We start from the raw sequence: 16,839 nt of genomic DNA, 5'->3' as shown, positions 1-16,839 counted from the left end.
GCTGCGCTATATACAGGATGTTCCAGCTAACTTTAGCCATGGTTTAAAAATATGCCGCGGCCCCATAAGACAACGCGGCCAAACGCATGTTGCTGGCTACTGTATGGTGCAAATCGCACTGTCTTTCGTTTCTGCTTAATTACATCATTAGTCGAAATTAATTCAGCAACTACGCAAGCAAAGAAGTTAGGCAGGAAATTCTAAGCACAAAATTGCAGAACGTTCTGAAAACGTCCAATTACAGAGTTTCTCTAACTATCCATCTATTACGTATCAGTTTTTTTTCGCACACTGCAGGTGTGACTGCAGGTGTGTACGAAACGAAAAAGAAATGCCATTTGATATGATGGCTTGCGGGCCGCAATTGCAGAACTCTCAAACGTTCGGCCTACAAACAAGGAGCTCATTGAGCCTGGTGTGGTGCCGCTTAAAAGGCCACAGGGAAGCGATGCAGGTGGTGGCTGTGCGAGTTACGCCAGCGCAAGCGGAGGGTGCTCAGAATCTCTGGCTCCGGACAGGCCGCCATTGGAATCTGAACCTGACAACGTTTAACGTTAGAGCCTTATCTAGTGAGGCTAGCCTAGCAGTGCTGTTCGAGGAACTAGCGGGCGTTAAATGGGATGTCATAGGGCTTAGTGAAGTTAGGAGGACAGTACTAAAGGACGGGCACATACTGTGTTATCGCGGATTAGTGGATAGACGAGAACTAGGTGTGGGATTCCTCATTAATCAGGATATAGCTGGCAACGTAGAGGAGTTCTATATTATTAACCAAAGTGTGGCACCTATCATAATTAGGCTTAAGAAGAGCTACAGGCTGAAGGTGGTGCAGGCCTACGCGCCAACATGTAGTAATGATGACCAGACTGTTGAAAGCTTCTAAGAAGACGTGTAATCGGCAATGAACAAAGTAAAAAGACAGTTCACTGCATTGATGGGCGGCTTCAATGCGACAGTGGGTAAGAAGCAGGCTGGTGACCAGGCGCAGGCTACTATGGGATAGGTTCTAGGAATAGCAGGGGAGAGTATGAGTAAAGTTCGCAGATAGAAATAACTCACGCATCATGAATACCTTCTTCCGCAAACGAGAGAACATGCAGTGGACCTGTAAGAGCCCTAATGGTGAGACTAAAAATGAAATTGACTTCATACTATGCGCTCCCCTTGTATCTTGCAGGATGTGGAGGTCCTCGGAAAAATGCGCTGTAGCGACCACAGAATGGTAAGGTCTGGAATTAGCTTAGACTAGAAGAGTGAACAGAAAAAACTAGTTAAGAGGAAGTCCATTAGCGAGCTAGCGGTAAGAGGGAAAATAGAAGAATTCAGGATATCGCTGCAGAACAGATATTCAGCTTTAACTGAGGAAGATGATATTATTGTTGATACAATGAATGATAATCTGACAGCTATCATTACGGAGTGTGCAGTAGAAGTAAGTGGTAGGGCGGTTCGACAGGATACCGGTAAGCTATCTGAGGAGACGAAAGATCTCTTTAAGAAACGTCAAAGCACGAGGGAATCTATAAAGAATAGAACTAGCAGAGCTATCGAAGTTAATAAATAAGCGCTAGGTAGCCGACAAAAGGAAGTTTATTATGGAGAGAATCGAGCATGCTCTAAAGAACGGAGGTAGCCTAAAAGCGGGGAAGAGGAAACTAGGAATAGGTAAAAACCTGATGTATGGTTTAAGAGACAAGGAGGGCAATGTCATTAGCAATATGTATAAGTTAGTTTATGTAGTCCAAAAGTTCTACACAAATCTATACAGTTGCCAGTGTAATTAGAACGTTAATGACAGTAGCGCACAGCAATGGGTCATCCTGCCAGTAACGAAAGAGGAAACAAAGAAAGCCTTAGGAGCAATGCAAAGGGGAAAAGCAGCCGGTGAGGATCTAGTAACAGCAGATCTGTTGAAAGACGGAGGGAAGATTCTGCTAGAAAAACTAGCCACCCTGTATACGCAATGCCTCATGAACTCGACCGTACCAGAAGCTTGGAAGAATGCAAATATATTCTTAATTAATGAGAAAGGAGATGCAAATGATTTGAAAAACTGCCGACCAATGAGCTTATTGTCCGTTGTCTACAAGGTATTTACTAAGGTAATCGCTAATAGAGTCAGGGCAACCTTAGACTTTATTGAACCAAATGATCAGGCCGGCTTTCGTAAAGGGTATTCCACAATAGATCATATTCACACTATCAATCAGATGATAGAGAAATGCGCAGAATATCAGGAACCCCTATATATAGCCTTCATTGATTATGAGAAAGTATATTGGAAACCTCAGCAGTCACTCGGGCATTGCGGAATCAGGGAGTAGATGAGCCTTATGTCAATATACTGGAAGATATATATATAGGAACCGTACAGCTACCATAGTCCTCCATAAAGTCAGCAATAAAATTCCAATAAAGAAGGGCGTCAGGCAAGGAGACACTATCTCGCCAATGCTATTCTCCGTCTGTTTACAGCAGGTATTCCGAGGCCTGACTTGGGAACAGTTGGGGATAATAGTTCATGGAGAATACCTAAGTAATTTGCGATTCCTTGATGACATTCCTTGCCAAATCACTCAGGAGATGGGCTTCAAAGAATGATAAATGAGTTAGACAGGCAGAGCAGAACGGTGTGTTTAAAAATTAACGTGCAGAGAGCCAAAGTAATGTTCAACAGTCTAGGAAGGAAACAGCAGTTCACAAATGGCAACGACGTGCTGGAAGTGGTAAAGGAATAAGTCTACTTGGGGCAGGTAGTGACAACTTATCCGGATCATTAGATGGAAATAACTAGAAGGATAAGAATGGAGTGGAGCGCATATGGCCGGTTTTCTCAGATCATGAATTAGCAGGTTACCAATATTCCTCAAGAGAAATGTGTACAACGCTGTATCTTACCGGTACTCACCTACGGGGCAGAAACATGGAGGGTAACGAAAAGGGATCAGCTTAAGTTAAGGACCACACAGCGCGCCGTGTAAAGGAAAATGATAGGTGTAACGTTAAGAGACCGGAAGCGGGCACAGTGGGTGAGGTAACAAACGCGTGTTAATGACATCCTAGTAGAAATCAAGAGGAAGCAATGGGCTTGGGCAGGGCATGTACTGCGAAGGCAAGGTATCCGCTGGTTCTTAAGGGCAACAGAGTGAATTCCAAAAGAAGGCAAGCGTAGCAGGGGCCGGCAGAAGGTTAGGTGGGCGGATGAGATTAGGAAGTTTGCCGGCATACGGTTGGCGCAGCTGGCAAAGGACAGTGTTAATTGGAGAGACATGGGAGAGGCCTTTGCCCTGCAGCGGGTGTAGTTAGGCTGATGATGATGATGATGAAGCAATATGTGCTGCGTCTGCTTATCTGTATCATGAACCGGTCGCCGCAAGGTAAGCATACTGCTGGCGGAAATCGCACAGCCAGCTGCTGCGTCGCTGCCCTGTGGCCTTTTAATTGGCAGAACACCCGGCTAAATGATTTTTCGCTTGTACGCGGAATGTTTGAGAGCACTGCAATCACGATATACAAGAAGGCATATCACGTGGTATTTTTTGTACGTAATAGCTACAAAGTTTGAAACTGCGCAGTCGGATGTTTTGTTTTCCGGAGCGTTCTGCAACTTTAAGATTAGAATTTTTTGACTAGCGTTGTTGATTCCGAAGTTGGTTAATTAATCTTGACTAATTGTACAATTAAGTAGATTACAAAAACTAGTGACTTGCTGCATACAATAGCCAGCGAAATGCATTTGGCACGTCGTCTTCGAGTCCCTCGGCTTATTTTTAAATTCCGCCGCGGTGGCTCAGAGGCGGTCACCTGCTGATCGGAGAACCCGGGTTCGAGACCGACTTCGGCGGTCGCGTTTCGATGGAGGCGAAAAGCAAAGGCGCCCGTGTGCTGTCCGATGTGAGTGCACGTTAAAGATCCCCAGGTGGTCGAAATTAGTCAGGAGCCCTCCACTACGGCGCCTCTTTCTTCTATCAGTCCCTCAATTATGCCTTCCCTTACGGCGCGGTTCAGGTGTCTGCCGTAATGTGAGGCAGATACCGTGCCATTTCCTGTCCCCCAAAACCAATTTTCATTTCATTTTTTTATATTCTTAAACAATATCAAAAGATAACAGGGACACCCTATACAATAAAATGCTAAGTTGAAACGCCACAACTGTATAAGTTTTTAAACGATCCCGTTTCCATTCTGGCACGGCAAGACATTGACGTTCTGTCTAGTACACGCGGGAGCCGATCACCTTCTCTAAACGAGTGATTGTTCATAAGCAAACTACGTGGAGTGAAGGAGAAAACTGCTGCTAAGACTTGAAGCCGCCTAAGGGAAATCTGCCAGTATACTTCACTCGCTTGGCAATCTGCGGGCCTCAGTCCACAAGCCTGGAATTCGAAACTTAGCACCTGCTGCATATCTCATAAATTGTCAAAAATAAAAGTACATTTGCTCTTTAGAAAAGCTGGTCGAGATATCGTCGGCATATTTGATTACTATCCAAGTGCACGTGATGCACATTTCAACAGGACGCCATTGGAGAGTACTGTCTGAACAGATGCTCCCGCTTCACTGCGGCTATGCTTGAGGCTAGCCCACTTTCGCCTGGGTGCCATCTCAATTGACAACTGTCAGCCGGTTTCAAAGCAGCTGGAAAGAAATATCGACAAGGGCAATGGCGTGTCATAGCATCTGAATACGTCCTGTATAAACAACTAATTCAAGAAGAACAAAAAACTTTGCTGATTGGATTGCGTGCATGGCTTTCTAGCAAAAAGTGAAAGAACATAAAAAGTTAGGACAGCAGTTAATTAAAACGCGAGATTGATAAAGCGGTTGGTAGCAGAAGCTTAAGTGCTTGTTTGCAAAATATAGGCAATATTATGCACAGAGCGATGGTAGAAGAAAAAAAAAAGAGTAATTACAGACAGAAAACTACTTTGAGCGAACGAGAGTTTCCAAGCGTTATTGGCCTTGAATTCGAGCAAGCATGTTGGAATGGCAGATGGGAACTGATTTCATATTCAGCAGCTCCGCATGACCCGCCGCGGTGGCTCAGTGGTTAAGGCGCTCGGCTACTGATAAGGAGTTCCCGGGTTCGAACACGACCGCGGCGGCTGCGTTTTTATGGAGGCAAAACGCTAAGGCGCCCGTTTGCTGTGCGATGTGAGTGCACGTTAAAGATCCCCAGGTGGTTTAAATTAACCCGGAGCCCTCCACTACGGCACCTCTTTCTTCCTTTCTTCTTTCACTCCCTCCCTTATCCCTTCCCTTACAGCGCGGTTCAGGTGTCCAACGATATATGAGACAGATACTGCGCCATTTCCTTTCCCCCCCAAACCAATTATTATTATTATTATTGCAGCTCCGCATGCGTTCCATGAGTAAAGCAGACGACACGCCTTCTCAGTCGTGATATACAATGCGTATGAAGGTAGCGACTTCATTTTCCAATCCGCAAGAGAGAGAGAGAGATAAAACATTTCTTATTTCATTGAAGTGTTCTACGAGTCAAGTAGCAATAGTTTTGAAAACTCGGTCCGCCACAAATTTAAACGTGCCATACAAATTTGCTTGCAGAAACCCCACAAAGACACTAAATGTTGACGTCAGAACCGTCAATGATCGGAAACAAGAACAGGGCAACAACTATTCGCAGAGATGTGACAATACATCTGTTTGTATTATGCGTGGAATAAATATTGGTTCATGAAAATGAAAAAAAGATGCCATGCTAGACGCGTCGGTAGACAATGCAATCCAGATGAGAGCACCTTGAAGGTTTAATAGTGTTCTGGCGCGAGCATATGTGGCAAACGCTAAAATACGCCTTAAAGGTGCACAAAAGAAGAATCTGAACTCATCTTTTTACCGCGGGAGCTCCACGTACACGTTCTAAGCATTCTTAGAGAATTTGAATTGTTGTCCTGGGCGGCCGATTTCTCTAATTTAAATTGGATTAAAAGTCCCGGCTCCCGCCTTTTTTTTTTTGAAGTCAACGCTGAAGGTAGGAGGAGTCTACCAACGCGTGGAGTGCCTTTTAGCCATTGCCGTGCCAGGCTTCGCTTTCACTTTCATTTTTTTGTTTTTTGCCTTGTGCGAATAAATGCAGGGTAAAATTATCCACCGTGTCAGGGTTAATTTGAGATACATGGGAGAGGCCTTCGCTCTGCAGTGGGCGTAGTCAGGCTGATGATGATGATGACTTATAATACGTCCAGGAATTCGTAGAATTGTATTTAGAGCACACCATAGATTTGAAAATCATTTACCATAGCTGCATGGTATTGTCTCACTACATCAGTATTAATAAAGAACTCTAATCCCAAACGCTAACCTTGCGGAAGGTTTGATTTGCTTACTTCTAACTATCTGAATCGCTTAGAAGACGGTATCACCAGCATAAACATTAAGTTGTGACTAAAGTATGAGAAAAGTAATTATTGGCGAGTAGTGGTCAACTCCAAATGCTAGTTGTCCGAGCAGTTAGGCGTTCGCTTAAGCTTAAACTGGGTGGTAAGCATGCCCTTGCTTGAAACCTCCGGGACCGCATTCGACGTCAATGGATTGTTGCAGCTCGTTTTCGCAAGGCCTGAACGCTTTGTGAAACGTGTCCAGGATTTCGGCCACTGCTTTTTCGTGGCGATGGTCGTTTCTGTCGTACACGTCAGGTTGCTCGAGCACCTCCGGCAGAGTTTCCACCTCCGAGTGTGCCATTCTGAAAAATGAACGCTCAAGTGCGCCTCCTCACAATGGCAAGAGAAGAGAACGTTTAGAATACAAACACAAGGTCAGATAAAATATTCACATCCTCTAGGCTGTACGCGGAAGCTGATGTAGATTAAAACAGTGCATTAATGAAGACAAGCATGTCGGGAAGGATTTCAGAGGTGTCATGGGTGTGAGCTCCTTTCCTGCTACACAGAGGATTTCGTAGCCATAGCACATGATGCGCAAACAGATCCATTCGGGGAAAATGAAGCAAATACAAGTTGAAAAAATAATCAATAAAGCCTGAATTGCATCACAAAACTACAAAAGTAAGGAGTTGTTCGCTCCATTGAGGTGGATTTTTGAAGACCTGCAGATATTAGAACCCAACATCCTGCTAAGGTTCCGCGGTGGCTCTGAGGTTTTGCTGCTCGGATGCTGACAAGAAACACGCGCGTTCCACTATGGCCACGGCGGTCGAATTTGGATGGAGGTGAAATGCTATTGGTCCTTGTACTGTGCGATGGCAGTGCACGGTGATGATGCCTGCATAGTGCAAATTGCCCTGAGCCCACGTCTACGACGTCTCTCGTAGACTGAGCAGCTTTGGACCATCAAATCTCATAAACCATATCAAACCTACTAAGGTTGGTGGTTTATTTGCTGGTTTTGAGGTTTAGGTGCAAGCTCAGAGTGACTGTCTACAAGTCTGATACCAAGTTGTGACAAATCATTCCGGCATGACTTTATGGGCGAAGCTCGAGTAGATTTGCAGCTGCATCCTCATTCGCCACGCTCCAGCATGTCACTGGCGTTCTTTAATTTCTAGTAATTTCCACTGCCTGCGTTCGAACACATGTAGTCTATATTCACTAAATGTACGAGGAATTCAAATGTGAAAGGGCAGTCTGTATGGCTTTCCATAAATGTCACTGGTTTATCACATTATGTTTACTTTCAAAGGTATTCATTAAAGGCTATTTTTCTAAAAAGGTAAACGCGGGCACTAAACGCGTAACTCTACTAATAGCCTGTAAAGGATTACGAGATGTGCTTACGTTCACGTGTGCCAGTTGTCGCGGCTAAAGTGTACTAGTGGGGATCACACATGCGCGGAGAAAAAAAAAATCTCTCTCCGAGCCTACGTGACAGGAAGCACCAGCTGTGCTATACATTCCACATGTGAGAAAAACAACGCAGGCACGGGACAGCAAAAGCCGCCGGTTTCACGGCCGTGACCTCGTGGCTTGCTATGAGGCACCTGCCATGGAGTATGCAATCGTCAACGGAAGTTAAAGGGAGGAATTATTTAGTAGCTCAATTTCTTTTGATTATTTTTGTCATCTATATCCTGTGGTCTACGTGGCACAATTGCCGGCAGAAAATATTCGCTCGCATGGTGCTGTCTGTATTTTTTTACCCAAATCACGTGCCATGGCACTCATAGAATTTTTGTCTATGCGCCATTTTTTTTCTTTGTTTCACAAGTGTAGTACCAAAATACATGAACAAAAAAGCGCTGCAAGCAATCAAATTTATCGTGACTCATGTCTCCTGCGCTCCAGGACATGATCTCTCCAATCAGACTGCAACCCGCCTTTCCGTGCGCGAGCTGCTGCCGTTGTATTTTGGCTAATTTCGTAAACTGACCTCCTCACCTGACTACCTGCCATACTTCAGCACATGGTCCTTTTAGAATCCAAACTGCTGCCGCGAAAAGCTGTCGTTAATTTCCTATTCGAATAACATGTCCGATCCACAGTCCTTTCTTCATTATTTCATCTTGTACAGGAATAAAGTTTGCACTACAAATGCACTATTAAAACAGAAAATAAACACCACATCGAAATTTAATATTATTAAGCAATAATGGGGCACTATTGTTAGGAGAGCGAAAACAAAAGGTAACTGTGACAAGCGCTAAAGAACCGTCTCGATATTTACATGGTCACAACAATTACTGCACAGAAACAAATTGCCATAGTAAGCTGGTGACCTCTATCACAATAACTGCATGATAGCCAATTTTCAAGTTTTTCAGGCGAAGAAGCTCTTATAACGCGTTTATCCCATATCATATCTTTCTTTTTCTTTCGGCCACGCACCGGGCGCCACCCCAGCATTTTTGTACATTCATTTTTCTTCGACTGATTGAGCATGTTTAATCGGACATAAGTTGCCTCTGTAAATAGTCGGCGCAGGCGCTCTGGGTGCGGCGCCAGAGTAAGGTAGTTGACTTTGTGTTCGCAGGCCAAGTATCAGCGAGCACAAAATGTAAGTCAGAACTGATACTGCGGAACGGTTCGAATGGGTCAGGAGTTTTTAATCATCTCTGTGGTGTGTAAGAAACGGAGCTAGCAAGTTCCACAACTGTTGAACAGAACAATGCGCACCTTCTGGTTAATCGATAAAGAAAAATTATTTGTAATTAGAAAGTTATAAAGATTGTCATCAACGCACCGAAGCACTCCACAGTAGAAATACCTGCCCCATTCCGCGCCCTCTCACACAGAATAATGCTTTCGCGTTCGGCTTGTACGTTTACTTTCTCCGTCACCATTATAATTAATGTTTCGCAGCAATTACCCCCTGTGCTGCTTGCAAAGGAAGCATCATCAGGAACTTTTATTATTTATTTTTATTTGTACTAGCACAGACGTCACAGCATATTTGTTCAAGATTAGCGGAGTTTCAAAATGTCTTTTTTTTTTCAGGCAATCGGCATTAAGATATGTTCAATTGGCAAAATTACTCTGTTCCCAAGATGGGTCGGATGAACACTGTCGGGCATGACCCTATTATCAGGTGATAATTATTCAGTGAGCTGCCTTAATTTACCAAAAGTAATTTAGTGTGCGCCAAGTTTTATTCCCGCCATTCGCTGCGCTGATCGAAAATACGTCATCAGCAGCTTTTACATGGCCACAAAAACACTGAACTGGATTCAAATTCTGTAAAATTCTTCCGCGCTTTTAAGAGACTTCATTAACAAGCAAAGTGACGCGTGCGATTAGAGATCTCGCAGACACACACCAAGAAATTTTTGCGATTCTCTATCCACTGCCGAGCACTTGGGGAAACCATCTGCCTTTATCTCATGACATCACGGTAGCGGCAGGTAGGCCTTGTGTCCTGGTGGCGTTGGCAGAAAATTTTGCCGGTTTTTACATGGCATTGTACTCGGAGGAGTTGAAACTGCAGTAGGTGAAGTACCACAATCGCACGCACAGGGGCTTCAAGAAGTCGAGTACGCGATGCAGATTCACGGTGTGCTGAAAGATTCGAAGTTCGCGATTCACGTAGCATTAGGTAAACAATCCATATTTTTTATGGACCGCAAATGCTACAAATCTATGGGACAGCGCAATTTGATTGCATGCCCTAGAATACCGATTCAGCTTTTGTTTTGTGAAGTCGCAGACACTCTATATGAAGTGCTCATTATAGTCGGTTTGTTTTTGTTACTTGTCTTTGAATTCCTTGTTAGAGCAGATATGTGAAGAAGATTGGGCGATGTCCGCTTACGCCGTTGGTTATTGTCGGCCGTGAGATAAATATGGCTGCAAGGAGGCGGCCTCTCAAAAGTTGAATTTCTCGTATCTGTTTGTTGCTTATATGTAAAAAGCTTAATCATTTCCTGAGAAACAAGCCTCTGTATTTGATTAACGCTAACGATTCCAATTCATGCACATAAACGTAAAACAGCGAACTGGGCTCTTCGTCCGGTAGTCCTCGAGTCCAACGCGAGAAATCTTCTATCAGGACAGAAAGCTTTACGGCTGACTTCCCGCCATGTACTCAACGTGAATGCTGCTCTGCGACATGATCCTTACGAGCATCTGGGCTTTTAGGCCTCTTCAAATATGTGTGAGCGCAAAGCACCTGAGGTGCAACTAGGTAACTTAGCTTGGACCTACTGTTGAGAGGAAGACCTGCAGGACGGTCTAAGCTTTAGACCTGGTGCAATGGCAGCGGCACAACGCTAGACTGACTGAGGAGAAAGAATTCACTCAGAAAAACAGCAAAATTATGCTCTGGCAATCACAGCTCTGCTCTGCGCTTTGTAAATGCATTTAGAGTGCACGATGCAATGTGAGCATTGTGCACATATCAGAACAATCCGCATTGTTATACGTTTGTTCTTTTATTTACATAAACTGAACTCATTTGAAGTGTACGAAAAATTGGTTTGGTTTTATGGAGATCAACGTCCCAAAGTGACTGCAGCTGGCAAGAAGGCCGTAATGGAAGGCTCCGTATAATTTCGACCACCTGGCGTTCTTTATGTGACATCGCACAGTACGCAGGACTCAAGCATTTTGCCTCCATCGAAATGCGACCTCTGCGGCTGCGATCGAAAACGTGTGTTTCGGGTCATCCACAGCGGCGGCTTCGCATCTATTAAAAGATTGAATTAAAAGACTAGCGCATTAAGGCGTTGTGTCTGTTTTGTTTTTTCTACTAATAGAACGGCCGCAGTCGGTTTGGAAGTTTTATTTGTTTTTAGATGTAAACGGCTTTGGAATTAAGCGAATTAAATCGTAGAAATGTAAACGCTGATCGCAAAATGAAGATGAAAAAGGAAGCATTTCCTAATTATGATTACCATCAAAACATTATGAAAGATCGTGTTAAATGTGGGCATGCACAGTTGTGCAGCGGTATATCAGCACTAACCTGTGTGTGGTGACTCCTTTGTTAGCTGACTTTGGAAGTCTTTCTTTCACGTCATTGCATTCTTGCTATTTTTCCATGAACCCTTGAGTACACTTTGTGGGAAACGTGTCCGAGCATTCATCCCGCATGTAGCCAACTCCCCATTGGACGCGCGGATGTTTTCCTGTCTGTTCGCCCCGGTTACCACGGCCTTTTTTATGCCGTCTGTAGAGCGCGACTGCCAACATTTGTAGTGGAGTCCCCAAGGGAAACATGGAGCTGGTTCTTACCATATGAGCCGGACGCCCATAAACTGCTCCTTCCAGTTGAAACCTTGGTCATTTGCCTCGTGTTCTGAATAAGCGTCTCACTTTTTCCAATCTTAAGTGGCAGGTATGTGTTACTGCGGAAATGGAGTGTTCAATTGTTTAATTCAAGCTATTTCGGCTCTTTTTTGCAACTGAGGAGAGTGCCTGCATTGAGAAATAGCCACGCTCGTTCTTTTTACTTCTTGAGTGTGATTTTTACTTGGAGTTTTACTGTTCATCATCCTCATCAGCGTGACTGCACCCATTGTTTGGCAAAGGCCTCTCCCGCGTCTCTCCAATTATCCCTTTCCTTTGCCAGCTGCGTCCACCCTATGCCTGCAAACTTCTTAGTCTCATTTGCCCACCTAACCTCCTGCCACCCCCTGCTACGTTTACCTTCTTTTGGAATCCACTCCGTTGCCCTTAAGGACCAGCGGCTATCTTGCCATCGCATTACATGGCCTGCTCAAGCCGATTTATTTCCCTTGATTTCGACTTGGATGTCATTAAACCGCGTTTGTTACCTCACCTTTCTGCCCGCTTCCGGTCTCTTAACGTTACAGCTATCATTTTTCTTCCCATGGCTCGCTGCGTTGTGGTTTACTTAAGCTGAACCTTTTCATTAGCCTCCACGTTTGTTCCCCGTAGGTGAGTACCGATAAAATACAGCTGTTGTACAATTTTCTATTCTGGCATAAGGTCGTACTATTATTCCATCCAAATAAAGAAGTTTGCCAAACAAAACGTTTCATCTGCCAGCAGGAACTCCAGGTATATGTAACATTCGCACAATTCACTTAGAGCAGCTCGTGGATCCCTGGCGGGCTTTGCTGGTCCCGTGGAAGGTTGCCCCCACATGCCAGCGCCGTTCCTAGAGTTAACGATAGCTCGAAGGAAGTTCACCGGGTTGCTGGTTACAGGGGCAAGCGCGTATCTCTCCAAATTCCCCTCCCTACGCAGAGTAGCATGCCAGCGATATTGAAACGCCGGCTAAATTCTGTTTCTTCATTAAAGAGTCTCTCTCTCTCTCTCTCTTTCGCGTATCTCTCTGTTCGGTGAAGAGGTGTTAAACCATCCACGCGACAATAATATAAGGTTGAGAGAGTGAAATGACACTTTTCGCCTTGCGAGAGGCACAACACATTCAAGCGGTGCAGCTAGGCTGAGAAGACGGGTGAGGCGACAACGACTCGTTCATCTCCCCAGTTCCTACGTGCCTGTAATTTTTTGGCCGGACTTTGTGGTAAAAGGCGAAACGCCTGACGATGGCTCTTGCCCCGCATACAGTTTGTCACAAACGGTTATTTAACATAGCTTTAAGCGATAAGTTTCGCACCAAAATCTGCTGGGGGAAATAAGAAAATGTCACGTAGCACGGAGGGGAAAAAAGGTGAATAATTCATGTAACAAAAAATAGGTGTATGGAGCAAACAATAAACCGCACATGCCCACACAAAAGATTCTCTCTCTCTCTCTCTTTCACGTTGCCCAGCACATTAAGCGGAATTGTACTCTTGGTGCCGAAAGAGCTTGCCACACCCTTGTCTCACCCAAACGCATTTACTTATTCAAAACACGAAGACTTGGGATTAGCAGAAAATTACTTTCACATTACCGATTAGGAATGTACAAGAGGCAGAGCTTGGCAGAAACTTTTATCTTTTTTTGTTATCTTCGTGTGAGCGTCGTACAACCGGCACCAATAGCAACCCATGCACGGCATAGGCGTGCAAGAACTAAATTTGAGAGTAATATATTTAGCATTTCAGAGCAAATGCAGTAAAAAGATTGACAAATGCATGAAGAAATGAAAACGACTATGAATATTTAGAAAAGGGAATGGCGTAGTGACTGCCGCACTTCTCGGTGGACACATGAAGCGCGCCGTGACGGAAACAAGGAAGATGGGAGTGAAAGAAAAAAGAGAAAAAGATGTGCCATAGTGGAGGGCTCCGGAGTAATTGCGACCAGCTCATGTCCAACATTCTCGGAGATAGATTTTGAATATTGGAGTGTTGCAAGGCCCTGTTGCATTAATATTGATGGCAAAGGTCCATGCTTCCAATGCGTAGCAAAATATTTGCTTTAAAGCCTTTCCATCGCTCGCATCGAGTTTTCAAGACTACCACAGAAAACAAACGGAAAGGTTTTACACGATAGCAATTACAATAACAGCAAACAAATGTAAGCCTGCCGACGGGAGATCTCCAGATTTATTGGTTTTTGCAGTGAACTCTTAAAATATACGAATTTGTGAAGCATTCCTGTGATAGGGTTAGCTGTTTGTTTAGTAAGCGCTATTGTTAGGGCGTGAGTGTGCCCGCATTTTGTAAAGTTGTTTCTAGCATCTGTGTATCATAGGTAGCATGTTGCTAAGAGCCCCTTATTTCAAAGAATAAGCGTGGAATAAACCACTGATGTACTGTTTTTCCCTCCATGTGTGACATGTGCATGTGTGATTGATTAATTTGCATTGCGTGGATGGTTGGTCAGGATACGTTTCTTGCATAATGACCTCATTGAGCATGTGCACTCATTCTGCTCAACTGCATATTCTATTGCTTTGTTACATTTGATTAGCGCGTCGCGAACTTCGCTTGGAGTATTAAGGAAGTAGAAATCTTGGCATGTTGATTTTGTACTTTACGTCTGACGTCTGCAGTTGCAAGCAACATCGCAAGTACTTCATGTTAAAAGAAAGATACGTTATACCGAGCACATCATTTCTTCTATATTGACCTGATTAATTACTAGTGCCGAGTAATTTGTCATTCATTCAAAAATTCACGACTTCCCATGTGGCTTTCATATCTAGCTAGGAATTTTGACTGCAGCCGTGACTCCAACTTCCAACAGCAGTTTTAAACGTGGAACACTAGAAAATGCAGCTGGCATTGAAGAATTTCTGGCCTGAATCCTTCGTGAGGAATAGCCTCCAGCGCACTTGGATCAGAGTTTGGTGTGTGTTGGAAAAGAGAAAACTAAGGCTTTGCGATATTCAGGGCAATTCAGGCCGCAGAGTCGAACGCAGAAGCGAAAGGAATTTTCAATTGCTGCCACTTGTTCAACGCGCCGCGAAGAAATGGGCGCCGGAGGACAAATTTTTTTTTCATATGCGAGGACCATGTCGCGAATTCGCGTTCCGCACGACACAGTAAAGAGGCTGTTCAAATTTACTTTTATTGTGACGCAAGGAAGACTTTTACGAGAGTAAACCCTCCGTCCTTGGCTTCTTTGCCATAGTAAAACAAGCGCCTCAGGTCCGCGGAAACCATCATCACTTAACTGTGCTCAGGTTCGAGCTCAGATTGTGCGAGCGCCTGCTTTCTCCGCACTGCGTTCGTTTAACCCCAGAACCTTCTAGGAACCAAAACCGGCGACGTCAGTGCACCTTGTTCGGTTCACCAACCATGCGGTGGATTTAGACCAGAAAGCTCAATTAGTCATAGAGTTTCTAATACAACTTAGACGGAAAGCTGGCGCCACCGTCTACGCGAGTTTCTTAAAGAGCACTTCATCCACCTCGGGAATTCCATGAAGAGCGAGGGATCGTGTATGGTTTGGATAATGTTACGCCAAAAGCACGGATTGTAACTCGCAATTGAAAGTTGTGCCGCGATCCTCTCCTCTGCGCACAGATCAAGTTATTTCGATATTGCGTTCTCACTTCTTTGATACATTTAATGCGACTGAAGGAGGCGGATGAAGAAGAAAGGCAGGAGGTTGGCCGGAAGAATAGCCGGTTTGCTACCTTGCATGGGGAGAAAGGGGTGCGGGGATAAAAAGGTGAGGAGAAAAGAGAGTGCAGCCATCATCACTTAGCTGTGGATATTAGGCTGGTATGGAAACTTTCACAGCATTTCTTCGAGTTTTCCTCAAGAAGACTGCTACTATTTAGGTAGAATCCACGTTTTATACCCAAAAATAGGCAAGTCATGTACGGAACCTCGCCTTTCCGGCAATCCTGCGACCCTCCCTATTAAGTCATATTAACAAACTCTACGCAAAAAGTGACGACCGCCAGGACCTTGGCAGCCATTTCTTGTGATCTTCTACAGCAATCGCTTCTTGAGCCTCGTGGTCTTAATTCGTGGCATAGTATGGTCAGCCTGGAAGGTGAGGTGTCGTCACAGGAGAAGATCATAGGAGTTTTGTTTCTAGAAGGCAATGGCCGGATTCTCCGACTAGTATCTGCGACGTAAATCTAGCGAGGGAAGGAAATGCTCAGGCCTCCTTTGTACAATGTTCTGGTGTCACCCACTGACGGCCAAGATTTAACTAAGCGCGAGGATCAGTGTGGGTTTGCGGGTGGACACGGAGTCGCGTATGAGGTCGTGCCAATTCCGAGGATGGCACCTCTCGTCCCACCCGCCGCGGTGGCTCAGTGGTTAGGGTGCTCGACTACTGATCCGGAGTTCCCGGGTTCGAACCCGACCGCGGCAGCTGCGTTTTTATGGAGGAAAAACGCTAAGGCGTCCGTGTGCTGTGCGATGTCAGTGCACGTTAAAGATCCCCAGGTGGTCAAAATTATTCCGGAGCCCTCCACTACGGCACCTCCTTCTTCCTGCCTTCTTTCACTCCATCCTTTATCCCTTCCCTTACGGCGCGGTTCAGGTGTCCAACGATATATGAGACAGATACTGCGTCATTTCCGTTCCCCCAAACCAATTATTATTACCTCTCCTCTCTCCTCGTCCTTTCCCTCACCGGTGTTCTAAGAAGAGCTACGCTTGACTGGCGGGACAAGGGGTGCCATTAACAGCTACTGGTACACTAAACAGACAAGTCAATCAACCTACGTTGCTATACTTCGCCCAGCGTGGACTCTTCGTCATTGCGTCGTAGAGATGCATGAAGTAGGCGGTCCACTTGAAGAGCAACATGCACTCTCCTCCTGGAGCCATCAGCTTTTCTATATGGCGCATGGCGCGCCGCTGGTCCCTCACCCAGTGCAGCGTGGCGAACGAGTAGAGCCGCTGGAACTGGCCCTGTTCGCGTACGAACCCGTCTACATCATCGAGGATGTCCAGCTGGAGGTACTCGATCTTAGGATGCGAGTACTTTTCTTTGGCAGCTTTCAGCAAGACAGGAGACTGGTCGACGGCCACAAGTCTTCGGCAGGGTGGCAGCCGCGGCAGCAAGTAGCTAAAGTTGATGGGAAAAAAGAACGGCATCT

At 45.1% G+C, this 16,839-nt stretch overlaps 3 protein-coding genes across 10 annotated transcripts in view; 1 reads left to right on the top strand and 2 right to left on the bottom strand.

The window, feature by feature from the left end:
- LOC144101772 (juvenile hormone acid O-methyltransferase-like) overlaps positions 1-7,800 on the bottom strand; it is a 37,152-nt gene extending 29,352 nt beyond the window's left edge. For 3 of the 4 annotated variants that reach the window (XM_077634971.1, XM_077634974.1, XM_077634973.1), the window contains exons 1-2: positions 7,758-7,782; positions 6,653-6,706 (exon numbers count right to left, since the gene is read on the bottom strand). In XM_077634971.1, coding sequence (XP_077491097.1) covers positions 6,653-6,705 — 53 coding nt within the window. In that variant the 5' untranslated portion in view covers position 6,706; positions 7,758-7,782. Of the gene's footprint in view, positions 1-6,652; positions 6,707-7,757 lie in introns of all 4 variants that reach the window. The other variant, XM_077634972.1, reaches the window with a different exon arrangement.
- Positions 1-16,839, top strand: part of LOC144101771 (juvenile hormone acid O-methyltransferase-like) — a 282,036-nt gene that overhangs the window by 96,612 nt on the left and 168,585 nt on the right. The window lies entirely within an intron of this gene.
- LOC144101768 (uncharacterized) overlaps positions 16,565-16,839 on the bottom strand; it is a 106,719-nt gene continuing 106,444 nt past the window's right edge. Inside the window, exon 7 of the mRNA XM_077634958.1 lies at positions 16,565-16,808. Within this exon, the coding sequence (XP_077491084.1) occupies positions 16,710-16,808 (99 nt within the window). The 3' untranslated portion in view covers positions 16,565-16,709. The remainder of the gene's footprint in view (positions 16,809-16,839) is intronic.

Source organism: Amblyomma americanum, chromosome 8 (assembly GCF_052857255.1).
Source record: "Amblyomma americanum isolate KBUSLIRL-KWMA chromosome 8, ASM5285725v1, whole genome shotgun sequence".
NCBI classification, from domain to species: domain Eukaryota; kingdom Metazoa; phylum Arthropoda; class Arachnida; order Ixodida; family Ixodidae; genus Amblyomma; species Amblyomma americanum.
Note: the sequence above shows the minus strand (reverse complement) of the source record. Positions and strands in the feature narration are given on the sequence as shown.